This window comes from Trematomus bernacchii, unplaced genomic scaffold (assembly GCF_902827165.1).
Source record: "Trematomus bernacchii unplaced genomic scaffold, fTreBer1.1, whole genome shotgun sequence".
NCBI lineage: Eukaryota > Metazoa > Chordata > Actinopteri > Perciformes > Nototheniidae > Trematomus > Trematomus bernacchii.
In genome coordinates this window covers 2416056-2432637 of record NW_022987524.1, presented here as the reverse complement: position 1 = coordinate 2432637, position 16582 = coordinate 2416056, and the positions used below count along the sequence as shown (strand labels likewise).

The 16582-nt window shown below is 39.9% G+C and overlaps 1 protein-coding gene across 1 annotated transcript; it reads left to right on the top strand.

Moving 5' to 3' along the window:
- Positions 1-1226: 1226 nt before the first annotated feature.
- Positions 1227-14207, top strand: cunh5orf22 (chromosome unknown C5orf22 homolog). Its single transcript, XM_034119350.1, has 10 exons — positions 1227-1495; positions 4405-4550; positions 5677-5826; positions 7161-7294; positions 8162-8448; positions 11417-11479; positions 11776-11897; positions 13123-13189; positions 13578-13717; positions 13818-14207. The coding sequence occupies exons 1-10, from the start codon at positions 1427-1429 to the stop codon at positions 13972-13974; spliced, it is 1335 nt and encodes a 444-aa protein (XP_033975241.1). The 5' UTR covers positions 1227-1426; the 3' UTR covers positions 13975-14207.
- Positions 14208-16582: the final 2375 nt, after the last annotated feature.

Here is a 16582-nt window from a genome sequence, read left to right as displayed (position 1 = left end):
TTTTGAACACTTTTGTCACGTAGTGATCGTCTTCACAATAAAACATCTTTGCTAATGTCTTCTGGCCAATCAGAATCACGATAACGGCGGTGGTGTTGTTGCAGGAAGTCCTGGCGGAGAATCATTTTGCGGGAGAACTTCTCTTTATATATCCATGGATACAACATTACGTGTTGATAAAAATCAACACGTAATGAAATAAGACCCCACGGTTTGATGATTGATAGGTGTGTGGGCTGTCTTTCATTTTGACACACAGAACAATGGGGGCTATCCACCCTTATCCACAATGTAAAGTAATTCACACAGCCTCTTCCCTCTTCTCTCTCTGAGGAGCAGCAGGTTCAGCTTTCAGAACAAAGTAAAGTAATTCACACACACTCTCTCCTCTCTCCTCTCTCCTCTTTCCTCTCTCCTCTCTCCTCTTTCCTCTTCTCTGTGAGGAGCAGCAGGTTCAGCTTTCAGAACAAAGTAACAAAACACAAAATTAATGTAGCATTAATTTTTTTAAATATGTCGTGTAGTAATAGATGTATTTATTTTCTTCTCAAGAGAGTACCAGAATGTGTATTTTATGTTAGTATTTCAAAAAATCTCCTGGGGGAGAATCCCCCCAGACCCCCCTGCAGGGTCGGGTTTTCAGCGTGTCAATTCTTTCACCTGTGGGGAAATTGCAGGATTGGCTCTAGGTCGCCCTTTTTATTTACTACAAGACAAATGTGCCTTTTTATTTCATACAGTTCAATTTTGATTGAGATAGGGAAATAATTTAAACCTCACGCGTGGCGTTTCACTGTCAAGGGGGGCGATATATCGTGTATGTAATTACATTGCAAATACTGACTTGAGCCCCACCACTGTATGGGTTAGCCCTACCATAGATTACCCAACAAAAATACTCTGGAGCCGCCACTGCCTGTGTGCATCGAATGAACAACGCGGAAATGAATGGCTAAACTTGAACTGTGAGAATAGTCACCTTTCTGCTGTAGATAGACAAAAGGTATAAGTCTAAATCTGCTAACATATAGTATTGACAAAAGGGATTTTTTTTAGATTCATATTGTATACGACTTCTGCTTTCTTAACAATTAATCTAATGTAATTATTCACTTACAATTGTATCTCCACACTTTTCCTTCAGTTTTAATACCCCACACTAGGAACCTTTATTTTATCATGATTTGTGTTTCCACACGGACATGAAAACAATGCATGGTGTAATTTCCGGTGGTTCACTCATGCGAGCAGCCAGTTTAAAAGGCTCGTGGATGACTGTATTAACAGCACGAGTGAATGCTTCTGCTGTTTCTGTCTGAAGGAACGTGCTCAGACTGTGCGCGTCGGAGGGTGTGTGAGAACGTGCGGTCAGTGAGCTAACGGCTCGTGAAGGGATAGTGTACCGTTATCTGACGGAGCGGAGAAGATGAGCCGATTCCCGCTGAAGAGGCTCTACACGGAACTGCCGGTGTGGGTGGTGGAGGACCACCACGATGTAAGCCGGCCCTTTATACTGACACTCTGAGGGGTCTCTGGAGAACTCCGCAACATAACATAATGTCGTGTGTTGCTAACGTTAGCTAGCTGTAATTACCTAATTCACCACTTATTGGTTTATTAGTGACAGCCAGTGGTGTAATGTGATGTACATTTACTCAAGTATTACTTATGTACGATTTGGGGGTACTTTTACTTGAGTATTTCCATTTCATGCTACTTTATATTTCCACTAAATTACATTTTGGAAGTAAATATTGGACTTTTTACTCTTTTTACTACATCAATCTAACAAAAATAATAAGTCAAATAAGTCAAAACATAAATAAAGTAATACATAAACTATGATATATAATTATTATAGGTTAAGATATTCACTAGTAGTATACAGTAATACAATTAGCTCCACATGTACCTAGCTGTGATGAACACATTAATGCATCAAGTACTTTTGGTACTTTAAGTATATTTTGATGCCAATACTTTTGTAATTTTACTTAATTAAGATTTTGTAAAAATGTATTCACATGTGTGTTTTCTGTGTGGTTTACCTTCATATTGGCAGTCTTCACACTGATTAGTGTGAATGCTCTCTCAGAAAAGAGAGAGGGTTGTGTTTTCTTCAACTCAGGGTGTTTCATAACGTAGTCACCTCAAACACTGACAAACAGACTGGACTTTAACAGACTGTCTCAGCCTATTGTTTTCTGTCTGATGGAGACTTCATACTGACTTCAACACGTTCCACATATTTTATACATTATTGGTGACGTTTGATTTTAGTTCAAAAGTTTGCAGTTAAAATATTCTGATGCTTTTCAAAGCGTTTTTACTTTCTTTTCTCTTCTTAATACACATTCATTCACTACTACTTACATTTAATATCTAACTCCTTCAGCCTACTTGCAGCTATAAACCATTCAACTATTAACTTATTCAGCTATTTCAGGACATTGAGGCTATACATTTAGTTGTTTATACCTTTTTTAAACCTTCACTATTTTTCCTACTCTTCCAGTTTAACATTTCACTTTCAACTTTTCAACAAAGTCATTGCAATGCATTTGAGCTGTAACAATTTGATTCAAATCATTTCACTTTTCTGCATTTCTCCGCTAAGTTCAGCAACACACTTACTTGGTCTCTGTAGCTAAAAGCAGCTACCATTCAGCTAATAACATATTCAGCTTTTTCTGCATTTTCAGCTAAATTCAGCAACAAATGTTCACAGTTTACAGCATTCACACGCATTTTCAGCAGGAAATGCATTTTCTTGTTTTATTTGTGTCACAGTCATTTCAGTGTTGTTTTCAACCGACTCTGCCAAGAAGCAGGCTGTTGGCAGGCTGTGCAGTCAGTGTGTACCAAAAATAGCCTGAACACTGCTCACATATCAGCCTACTGAGACACACACACACACACACACACACACACACACACACACACACACACACACACACACACACGGGCTGTACCCGAATATTCGTTCGTTGGAGTACTATTCGGGTTTCAATTTCGTTATTCGTTTTTTTTTTCGTTTTTGATTGAATTTATTGAAATCTCCAATATCAACGAGAGCTTGTGCCTCTTCGGGGGCTGCTAACACTTAACCATAAACGTTATAGTTTAATTTCTCCGTCTTTATATGTAGATATGACTTTTCTCCGTTAATCTCCGTCACGTTGTTTCCATAGCAACAACAACTTCCTGTCAACAGCGCTAACTCTCCTTCGAAATAAAAGCATGTCCATAAAAAATAGGAAGCCAAGCCAAATTACACTTAAGACATAAATACAACTGCAACTAAAGTAACAAACATAATGCAATATCCTTTTCAATTTCAAAGAACACAAATTGGGTTATATACATTAACAAATAACTATAAAACAGCAATACTGTAGAATAACAAAATGAATTCCGTGAATAAACCGAAATACACGTGTTGATTACTACGCCCCCCCCCCCCCGCGCGGGCCGAATATCCGCTGCTGATTACTACCAAATATCCGGAGCCCGGAAAATCGTATTTGGGACAGCCCACACACACACACCAGCCTACTGAGACACACACACCAGCCTACTGAGACACACACACACACACACACACACACACACACACACACACACACACACACACACACACACACACACACACACACACACACACACACACACACACACACACACACACACACACACACACACACACACGCAAACACAAACCAGCCTACTGAAGCGCGCACACACACACACACCTCTCCACCTCTCTGGAATACATTTGATTTAACCCTCTAATCATGTTGGTTTCTCCAGCCTTACTTTGGTGTTCACGGTCTGTTTTAACTGCTCTTACATTAACACTAAAACGATTCATCATCACCAAATGTTATTTAACACCCTTGTAAACAATGACATGAATACCTGAATATACAAATAATAGACACTGAAAATGTCTTCCAAAATTAACATGTTATCGATTTGGTTGTTTATTATCTGATGGACAAACATAATCTAAGGTTACCCATTCCTTTGCAATGGCGTTCATTTTTTACATAGATGTTTCAATCAAATGTAAAAAAAACAATGATAGTTGAAGATAGGAGGGTTAATCGAACCACATACATAATGGGGTCAGTTATGATCAAAAGTCTATTTTTAAATGTAATGTCCCTTATCTGTCAACGCCTCTTTTTTTAATTTGTCAGCCACTTGACACTTGCCTGTCAATCAAATAACATTAGCTTGTTGTGTTTTCAGAGTTCCCCCTTCCTAGAGTGCATGTTTGATTGTGCTGGTTCTTCTATTGAATATCTTCAGCCTTAGATGAGATGTCAGTTTTATCATGACATTCTAATGAGTCAAATTTCTTTAAATTGCTAATTTTACTCTATCTTGGTTCTGTACTAGGTGGTGCGTCATATTTATCGTGCCATTGCATCGAGACACCTCCCCCTGCAGAACATAAAGATGGTTCATCTAGACTCCCACCCTGATCTGCTCATCCCCGTCAACATGTCAGCTGACACCGTCTTTGACAAGGAGAAACTCTTCAGGTACGTTTCTTACACACAAAGTCTTTCAGTGTGAAGCGGGGCCTGGTATCTGTCCAAGCTGTGGCTTTAGAACAGGTGAGGGAAAACAATTGCAAAAAGACCTTACTCAACAGAATTCATCTTTAATATCTGAATATGAGCTTAGCTGTGCTGTGGCTGTGGTGGCACTGATTTCATTTTTCACATGCTCTGACATGTTAAAAAGCCTACATCTGCATATGTTTATGATGGCCATCATAGAGACATTGTTGAGCCTTATCACATTTTAAAGGGTTGCTTGCTTTACTCAATTTAAAACAATTTTCTTCAGAAGACCGTTCCCTTTGAAGCTGTTTACAGCATCTACTTTGAATTATTCTGGGTATGGAGGAAGAGAGAGGGTTGTGTTTTCTGACACTTGGTGAGTTCCCTGACACACCGGGGACACATTCATGTATAAAAGACGTACACAATTTCTAAAACCTGGAGTACTAAAACCAAAACAATCTGCTTGGCTACTTATCTCAAAGGGTTAATGGAAAATAAGTGATCTTGTTCTGGGTGTACCATGAAGTTAATTATTTTGCTGGTACCTAGCAGAAAACTTGCAAAAGATTTATATTGGGGGTAAAAAAGACATGGTTCATGGAGAAGTACATGTGGGGGCTTAGCAGGTGAGGAAGCCGAAATACAAATTATTGTGCACTATTTTTAACATCTGTATCAGCTTATAAAATTAAGCATAATCAACTGAATGTTTTAACGTTGCCATTCAAATTATTATTAATAATAACTTGCAGAAACAATGCATGCAATAGTCCATCCTCTCTTCCCTCTCTCAAACACACAGGGAGCATGTTGCTCCTCTTCCCTTGTACTGAGTACAAGCCATTGACAACACAACATTTATACAAATATATGTGAATTTCAAAGATTCACACACTTCATTTTTTTATTTATCCAAATATTATGTCTATGTTCAAATGTTTTGTGTTTACCCTTATGTTCATGTTCACTGTGCTCAAAAACGCGTCAAAGTAAAAAGTCTATATATTTATATTTTGGGCCACCAGAGATCATTTCAGGTTGTCTGTTGACAACAAATGCCCGTTTGTTGACTCCTCTATTATCTGTGTATGTTTCTCAGTGAGTTGAGTATAGAGAACTGGATCATGCCCATGGTGTATGCGGGCCATGTGTCCTGTGTGGCCTGGCTGCATCCATACTGGGCCCAGCAGATCACAGAGGGGGAGCACAGGATGGCTGTGGGAAGAGACTCGTCCACCACCACCATCAGGTAGGAATACACACACCCTCATTAAAGTCCTCTGTCAGCTGTGAAGTGTGTATCTTTAGTTAAAGCCCCCACACAGGTGCTTCCCTTGTGTTGCACACTGGGCTTGTTTGTCAGCTCCCCCACTCTCATGTTAGCTTGCACCTGTTAGCGCATCACACACTTCTATGAAAGCTGCTGTTGAATTTTCCAAAAAAATCACGTCCAATGTCTTTTTCTAAATCAGATGAATTAACCTCAGAGAAAAACGTTAAAGAATAATGTGAAAGAGAATGTATGCAGACGTTGGAAAAGAGACGGTCTATACACTGGGCGACGTCATTATGATGCAGCAGCTGCTATTGTTGGATTTTATTGACGTGCGTATGCCGTGGTTAAATGATGGTAAATAATGTGCATTTATATAGAACTTTTCCAGTCTTTGTGACCATTCTACATATAGTCAGCATTCACACATTCATACAGAGGCAGAGGCTGCCATCCAAGGTGCTCCTGCTCAGGGGACTAACACTCACACACTGTTGGCCATCGGGAGCAACTCAGGGTTAAGTGTCTTATCCAAGAAGCATAAACCTGTTGAATGTAGAGGCTGGGACCTTCTGATTGATAGACCCCAACACTACCACAGTCGCCCACAAACAGAACATGTTCCATAGATGGAATACATGTAGATACTTTACCCCATGCATTCTTATCATGTTGTTTCAGCTGGGCTTGTATAAACGTGGACAACAGTGACAAATGTATATCTTCAGTACCAAGGTTTGAATTCAAATACAAAATGGCAATTGTTGCTTCCTGCTTCTATTCATATTAATTTAAATGAATCTCAATTAGTGTGATTGTATGAAACTATTTGAATAAATAATACTTTATGCAATACATCTACTACTGTGCATATTTTTCTTTAAAGTTGGAAACATATGAGCACTTTAGCAAGATGTATGTAATATGACGGAAAATGCTTATAAAGCAGTGTTACTTAAATGATCTGCGTTTCTCGCTCATCATCGGTTGTTTCCATGAACGGACGAATGGTGCGTCACTTTCTCCTCTTCTGTAAAGCAATGCCCCAGTGTATCCTGAGCTAAAGGGGATACTAAAGGGGATACTAAAGGTACTATTGAAGCTCCTTTCCTATCATTTAATGAATTTGAAAGCTCTCATCATGGCTGCCATTTCAGTTGTTACGGGTCATTTCACTCTGTTAGGAACCCTAATAGCAAAAAAAACGATTTGCCTGTAACAAATGTTTCTAGGAGCTTTAAGATCAGATTTTTCCCTTTGGTTTGTCATGAACGTCACTTCCTGTATCTGTTTCTCTCCTTGTTGTGCAGGGTGACCAGCACAGACGACTACTTCCTCAGTGACGGTCTGTATGTTTCTGAGAAGCAGCTGGAGAACCCCAAAGCTCTGAGGCTGAACGTGGTCAAAGTCAATCCTGTTAAACAGAGCCAAAGCTCACTGACGGGTGAGGTCTAACACTGAGTGCAACATTAGAAGATATCTAAACAGAAATGTGAGGTGCCTCATTGATATATTCATTTCTATAAGGATTTTGTATCTTGTGCATGCACAAGTATGAATTTACTGATGATTTACACAAGCTCATGGCAACACAATACCTGTTCCTGCTGCCAGTCTGAGGCCTAGAGTCCAACACTGTTCAGTTTCCAGGGAGGTAGAGCGAACCAACAGCAGCGTTGCAAAGTTGCTACTTTTTTTAGATTTGTTTGTCTGAAATGTTGATCACTAATTCCAGAACTGAAGTGATTGACTCCTTTCAGAGCACAGCCACTTAATTGTAATATGCCTCGCTTTGAAAGCACACTTTAAGGTTGATTTGGTGATTTCATTCTCTCCCCAGGGAATCCAGGCCTCGGTGTGAAATACACATGCTTGTAAATTACCTGGTTACTTCTAAGAATGGGAGTATACTAAATAATAGCATTTATTTTTCTCTAACTGAAAAAACACTTTTCCTTTATAGAATATTTGAATGCTTCATCAGTTGGCAGGGTTCTTCTCCTCTGTATAATGTTATTTGCAGTCGTACAAACATTGAAAAAAAGATTGTTCCCTGAAATCTTAAGCCTTAACCGGATTTATTCAAGACTTATCAGTCATCATTCAACAATGTTAATATATGAGTGATTGTTTCCCTTTCTTTTTATCAAATGTTTTTAACACATATATTATTTACTCGTTTTTTTATTTCCTTCTCTATATCCAATGATTTTTTTTTTTTTCAGATCATATTGAAGATTTTCTCTTCTTTTACTGATAGGACATATTTCCATTTGACCCTGTTTTAAAATTTGTTCTTGTGACATTTCAGAAGTGCAGAGTGCAGAGGACATAGACAGAGGTTGTGCTAAGAGAGGACGAACAGAATGCAGCGCTGGGGGGTCCAGCTGCTCGGAGCCCCCCCTCACATGTACTGACCCGCTGCGACCTGCAGAGGGCAGCAGCAGGTCGAGCTCCAATGAAGATGATGAGGAAGGATCCACCAGTTATGTTGTGAAGATAATATCTTCATTTCTAAGTGAGACAGAGCCGTATATCCTGGACATTGATTTGGATTTCTTCTCATGTAAGAATCCCTTCAAGGAGTTATACACAGAGGTACATCCCACTTGAACTCACTCATTGCTTTATACACAGAGGTACATCCCACTTGAACTCACTCATTGCTTTATACACAGAGGTACATCCCACTTGAACTCACTCATTGCTTTATACACAGAGGTACATCCCACTTGAACTCACTCATTGCTTTATACACAGAGGTACATCCCACTTGAACTCACTCATTGCTTTATACACAGAGGTACATCCCACTTGAACTCACTCATTGCTTTATACACAGAGGTACATCCCACTTGAACTCACTCATTGCTTTTATCTTAAACAAAGCTAAACATAATGATGTGTTATAAACAAACGTCTACCAATGCAGCACCATGCTTGATAGAAACCACTTTTTTTTTAACTAAGAGATGTCGCCTTCCTGAAAAACAGGAAGTAAGAATTTGAAAAAAGAGTTTGGAATTATGCCTGGGCTAGACAGGAAGTCTCCAGAAAGTAACGACTCCATGGGGCTTTCAGAGTAACAATCCTTTATCCAAATAGGAACAAAACTTAAGTATATTATGTTAGACAACAGAACAATGTGACCTTAGAAAAGAAGAGACCAAGATATTTAGGATCCAAAATGATTTTATTGATAGGAAAAGCTGCCTTTCATTCAGCATATTCAGGCAGTAGGCGTATAGATTCATACTTAAAGTACAGAACAGTACAGCTTACAGAGAAGAGAGAACATCTGGATCGTCCTTTCACAACAAACACTATAAGCTCTTTTCAGGTTTTTAGTCAAAAATGTATTTTGGTTTTGAATAACTTCATGTGTTATATTATATACGCTTCATCTCAGTCAGATGGACTCCTCTTCAGTGTACGTAGTTATTGTTTCAATTTACGTGAAATAGCCTTAATCTGAATTCACAGACCAAAACGGAAATTAGTTTGTGATAAATACCTCCTTGATGGCATTTGGGGAGAACTAGCAACTTGACATGAGCTGCGATCATCAGCAATGTTTGCTATCAAGCTTGATGTGGAGAAACAATGTTCTAGGCTAACAGAGCTGTGCAAGAAAGCATCAACAGTATACATGTGAAGAGGCAATAACATTTGTCAGAATGTTTCAGAAATCAAATTCTCTGTGCCACCCGTTTGCCCCCACATTACTGTAATGAGGACAAAATGGCCCAACTTTTGAGAGAGCGAAACGTCACAGATTACCTGTCATGCCTGGCTGTCAGAGCAGAAGAACCCGTATGTGCGCTCACAGAGCATGCACCCCTTAAGCCCCGCCCCCGGAGCTCCCACTCTCGGCTCAGTAGAATGAATGGAGACAGAAAATAAATCTAGATTCGGCTTTTAGTGCATTTTACAACTTTAAGGACTTAATGATTCTAATAAGGGCTATAAAATAGTTCATACTGGGTAGTTTATTTTGTTGTTTTTTTTAATTATCCGCTGATTTACAGACGTCTCTTTCCCAATGTTGGTCAATGGCAAAAAGTATTTTTGGGCCCAGTGACGTCACGGACTGATACGGAAATTGTAGTACCGCCGTTTGGACACAACGAATATTTTCATCAGAGTCCGGTGCACTTCCTGGGGACTTGAGAGAAATGTGGATTTTGGGTCCTTAGCTTGAACAAAAAAAAAAAGGAGGCGGAGCTAATGCCTGATCAGAATTCTACCGGAGATAAATTCTGCTGTGATAAAACGCCATCCTGTTCTAAACCACATCAAGGATTATTTCTGAAACAGTATGGCCTTTTTTTATTTCCTGCTTTTTAAACACATGTGCTTTACAGTACAGGTTAGCTCTGAGTGTTAGCGAGGCTTGCTAATGTAAACAAAGACAAGATTAAGTCCAAAACCCGATTTTATGTCATATCGGCAGCAAATCTGTATCCGCTCATTGTACCCAAGCCCCCAGGAAGTGCGCCGGATTCTGAGGAAAATATTAGTTGTGGCCAAACGGCGGTACTACACTTCCGTATCAGTCGCTGGGCCCGGAAATACTTTTTCCCATTAACATTGGGAACGAGACATCTGTAAATCGTTGGATAATTTTTTTTAAACTAAATAAACTACCCAGTATGAACATTTATATAGCCCTTATTAAAAACATTAGGTCCTCAAGTTGTAAAATGTGCTAATAACGTTATTCTGAGAGTTATTTTCCTCGGCATTATGAACGCGGATCTAACCCACGGGACGTCATGTGACGTGTTCAGTACTACATGAGTTTTACCTTTACCTTATGCAAAATAAGAACGGATTATATGAATACTTTCGTGACGTTTCGCTCTCTCAAAAGTTGGGCCATTTTGTCTTCATGCGCCAATGAGCAACTCTCATAGGAATGAACGAGGCCCCGCCTCCTACGCTGTATCCAGTTCTTATTATACATCCATGGTTGTACCCCCGTTTTTAGAGATTTGGGTACGGAGGAAAAGAGAAAGGGTTTTATTTTCTGACGCTGCGTGAGTTCCCCGACACACCGGGGACACATATTTATGTATAAAAGACATAAAAAAGTGCATTTTGCATGATAGGTCCCCTTTAAGTAACAGGTTTTGATTAAAGCTAGAATAATTTTAATACAAGTTAATGATCAAAACAAATATGGACAAATTATTTTTTACACAGGCAAAGATGCAGTCTTTCACCAGTTTATCCTTTTAGATAAAAAAAAAAGACCAATTAAAGTACAGTGGATGTGCCAGAGTCCATACAGTATATACGGTATAATGGTCAGACCAAGTCTGAAATTTGACTTGCGTCACAGCAGCTCCATTTGCAACATTAACAACGACAGATATTAAGACACAATACAAGAAAAACAAACATTTAACATAACATCAAGATCACTGAGAGAAACCCGCTCAAGACCCATGCATGCATTTGACCTGGGATTTAGCTCTGTATTTACTGTTGGAAATCTACATAGGGATCTTTTGTAGTGTGAATGTAAAACGTGTTTAATTGGTGTGTGTGTGTGTGTGTGTAGGAAGAGTACACCATCCTGAAGGAGCTCTACAGCTTCAAAGGACCGCGCCCCCATGCTGCTGAGGTGAGTCAGTGAGTGAGCATCATTTTACTGAACTAAAGTCTTCCCTGTGTATTCCTTCGAGTAGTTTGGGTTAGTTGGTTTATAAATGTTTTTGCGCATCAATTCCCAATCCATTGATGGTATAATGCTGAAGAGATCATTTTCCCATTTATTTTTTACATTGCTAATACTTATTAAAGCTTCTATACTTACTCTTGCCGCTTACTATAGGAGTACATGGTAATGTTGTTTTCTCTGAAGCTTATTTTGGTCCTTTTTAAGAGTTATACATAACCTTTTTTTGTGTGTGTTTGCAGGAGGAGCTGGATGAGTGTGTGGATCAGCGTGTCCGTCAGCTGGAGGACCTGGAGGCTGCGTTCGCTGACCTGCTGGAGGATGATGGGGCGGACACAGTGACACGCTGGGCCAGGAACCCCGGGTAATCAACCCTTAGCATTTTAAACTAATGGAATTATTAAAGTGGCACTGCTGTTTTCTTATTATTGGGGATTGTGTCCTCAACCTGTGAAAACTGTCATTGTTTTTTTCATGTGCACACTTATAATCAGGACTGTGTGTTGGTGTAAAAGCTTCCTAGCCAATAACAACGGCTCTGTTCCTGTGAGCTAGCTTGTAAATACCTGGGCTAAATATAGTGCTCAATGTTTATCCTCTGCTGTTTTATTGGAGATAATGCTCTACAGTTTCCTCAGTGGAATGAAAAAAGACGATTGCATGTACACCATACACAGTCACAGGGCTGATAAAGTTACCCCGTTTTCCCTGGTTCTAGTTCCGGTTTGGAGCCGGTGCCCAATTGAGAACAAGTTGTTTGTGTTTCCACTGCAGCGGGGCCGGCTCTTAGCCCTGAAAATTGGTTGAACTGCCATAAGGCATAACGCATACATAAGAGGCTAGTGCAGAGCAACATCAGTTCATGGTGAGATTAGAAAGATGTTGCAGGAGTGCCGAGATCGCAAAGTGACTAGAACGCAATTACACATATTGTACATATAGACGTTATGGAACATTAACCAGGCAGTATGTTACATAATTCGTTTTTAACACTACTTTATGGCCAATAATTAATTTGCCTTATGCATCACATTATTGTGAGGCACAATCGCTGGCGTTGGTGGGATATAAACGGTGGCGTTAAAACCTGGCTCCTCTCAGACTCAACAAACTGAACCAATCTAGCCCCAACACAGAACTACAATGGAATTCTTTTTAATGGAAAAGGGGTAAGAAGAACAGACGAAAATTCACGTCACGACTGGAGGAAGTCAGAAGCTTGATGCTTTGAGAAGAGAGAGTGCTAACCCATGCAACACAATTCAGGGCTCTGGAACTAGCAAAACGACATAAACATAGTCATACAGGTGTCATGCAGGCACATGTACACACCCACACAGTGAGAACAGGTCCAACATGTCCAACCAGATGAAAGCATGTGTGTGATGGGACGATTATGAAGTGACTTCTCTCCCTATATGAAATGGATGATCATTGAGCATCAGCACTGATGTATGAAGTGTAGCACGTCTGTAATTATCCAGATCCTTCATTGTGTGACTCTTAATTCCATGCACATTACTTTATTTAGTCCATTGTTCCACCAGGCACACCTAAAGTGTATTATCTTCCTGTTTTCTTTCTTCCAGCATGGCTTCATTAACCCGACTGGTTTCCAGTTTAAAGTCCAGAAACCCGTGCCCTGACTATGAAATGGTAAGAATGTTAAGGCCCTTATGAACTTTGAGTGTACTGATACAACAGCTCCTACTATACTGATTATTACAGGTTTTGTGAAACTCAAGCAATAATTGACAAATTCATACAGAGGTGTCTATGTACGTAGATTATTCACACATTACAAATGAAAACCTTAGAGGTTGCGACATGGGATGGAACTGTTCACTCAGAATGACAGTCGCTCATTCACCTGTCAGTGTGACGTGAATAAAACACTCTGCAGTGATGTGATAATGATAAATAAAGTACAGGGACTTTCAAAGTAACGGCATGAATCAAATGAAATACATCAGGGCTCATATTGGGGTGTTGTTTTATTCCCTCTCACATCTGATCTCTCTGCTCTCTCCCTGTGTTCCCTCAGGTCCATCAGGCTGGGTTGACCTGTGACTCGGGGGAGCTGCCGCACCACATCAGCTCCGACGAGGAAATCGACAGACTCATCTCCGCCGTGCAGCTGTTTCTCAAGGCTCTGCCCAAACCCACACTGGTCACCATGTCCAGGTAAATAACAACATGCAGAGCCTCATGGGAGTTACAGATGTACTTAATAAGAGTCAGAGTTAAAAAAGAAATGAAATGTGTTTTTGAACGTGTGGTCCAGGTCCAGTCTGGATGAATACTGCCCCGTAGAGCAGGTGGACTCGGTGCAGAGCAGAGTACTGGCTGTACTGGAGAACCTGTACGGACCACTGGACTTACACAGAGACTATGAGAACAGCAGCACAGAGACTCAGGACTGCCAACCACAGGCCTCCTAACACACACACTCACACACACAAACCAGCCTACTGAGACACACACACACACACACACACACACACACACACACACACACTCACACACAAAAACACACACAAACGTTACTTTTGGATTTAATGGATGTACAGTTTGTAATAGACAAGCACTTGAAAAAATGACATGTCAGATACGGTTGTAATGAACTTGAAGTAAATTCATATTTTATGTCCAAAAGCTGGTACATGTTCTGAGACTGTCGGTCATTATTTATGCATGTAATATGTTAACATTTTAAATCTGGTAATATTCTATGTTTTTCATCGTAAACAAATCCCATGTGCAGACTCAGGCCAGCACTGAATGAATATTGATGCCCTTTTCAGGGAGTTTATATTCAAGAATTTAGAGCAATCCCAGCAGTAATGTTGTCGGTTTTTTCTTAACCCTTAGATGCCCTTGGACCCGGTGAGGTGGTTTTCTTGAAGTATGTTTGTAATTAAAAAAAATTATCATTTCATATTCCAGCTATTCCTCAAAAAACATGTTTTGGATATCATGCCATTCACATTTTAAATTTACATTTTAAGAAATTGTAGTTTTTGTATTACTACCCCAAGCTTCCATAAGTGGGTCAAAAATGATCCGCATGCATTTTCTATGGAATCCTATTGGGAACCTTTGATTCTTATCACCTGTTGCTGTCAGGAATACATTCACTGTAGAACACACAGACTACATCCCAAGTGAAGCCTCTCAGGAAGATTATTTTACACAGCAAGATCTGATACCTGTCAGTGTAATAATAATAATACATTATATTTTTATAGGGCTTTTCAAGGACTCAAAATCGCTTTACAATATAAGGGAAGGTTAGGGTGGGGGGGGGTATAGGACTATCAAACTTGATCAACCGGCATGGATTGATGGGGGGGGGGGGGGCGCTATGAGTAGACAAGAGGAGAAGAGAAGAGATGAGTTTTGAAAAGGGACTGGAATACTGTGAGGGTCTCAGAATAGCGGAGATCTTTGCATCAATATGTTCCAAACGTTTTTTTTTTCAAATGTAAAAACAAATTCAAAAATTCTAAATTGTGAAAAATTAAATATAAAACATTTCTAATGTGAACCAAAATATAATACTAAATATTATACAAGTGATTTTTCTTAACCAAAATGGCATAAAAACACATTATTCTAATACGGGTCCTTTTAGACCCACTTATGGAAGAGTGTAGGGTCCAGTCACTCGTGCATCTAAGGGTTAACATGATCCATATGTTGGAGAATTGATAAACTACTAGTGTATCTCCACAAATCTACGAACATGCTTTAACCTTCCCTAGGCTGACTACAGCTGGGTGCAATACTGAAGGCTTTGTTTCATTTAAGAGAATTCCTCATCTGTCTTTAATATCAATAAACCACAACTAGCCGTTGCTACACAGATGATCCCGCCCCTCTACAAGAGACTCTCTCCTGAAAAACAAAGATCATTTGTCATTAGAGAAAAATCTCCACACATTTGTTTAGCTCACTGTTTTTCTTCATATGGTATAAGAAAAACAGCTCACAAACTGAGACACGACTTATATTTGAACACTGATACAAATGGGTGTTGCTCGCATTTGCGCATAAGATGAGGCCCTACGCACTGCACGTGTTCTGCGTGTAGGGAGGGGCAGCCCTGTATAACTTTTCAAATGTTTTGCTCAGGGTTGTAAGCATTTTCTCTCCGATGATTGTATTGAATACAATACACTTCTCTTAAACAAAAACGTATCAGTATAATTCCAAACATGTGTAAAATATATATTATCTTAATGCCAATATATGGGTAATAGTGTATTCAGCAGCCAATAAGAAATGTCATTACAAAAAAAGCAAAGATATGTTTGAGGTCATGTTAGACAAGGCAGTTTTGAGAAAATAGGATCAAACATGTTCATCTAAAGTGCATAACATCTGGATGAAGCAATTTTCCTGACATGGAAGCACTGATGTATTGGAGAGAAAGTGAGGGAATGATGGTGTTTGAGGGTGTGTCAGCTTCAAGCAAAGGGACACCCTGGAACCTTATCTTCAAAGAAAAGTCTGCTGGTTTATAAGGACCCTGTCCCACTATTAAGCATAGACTTAAAGGACACATGTCATGCTTTTCCGGTTATTACCCGTCCCCTTGTGTGTTATGAAGGTTTTTATGCATGTAAACGGTGTGCAGAGTCAAAACCCTCAAAGTACACCCTGTAGCGAGTAAAACTAAGACAGAAAATACCTCCCCAAAACGCCTCGTTGGAGATACGTCATTGTCCATTTGATTCTTCCGGGACGGGGTGACGTAACCCCGTACCCGGAACGAAATGGACCAATCCGTGGAGCCGTTACGTTATGTCCGCTGAGCCGTTATGTTAAGCCCCCGCTGATTGGTCCAAATTGACCAATCCACGGACTTCCTCACACACAGGCAGCTCTGCTGATTTCTCCTCCCTGGCTGCAGGCTGATAACAGACAGTTGGGATCGCGGCGAAATTCTCTCTGCAGACCCATTCTCACAGCGTTTATCAACCTTTTTCTTACTCAATATCAAGCCACACTTATTGTTTTTACTTCGGCTGTGACTTTGTGTGTGCT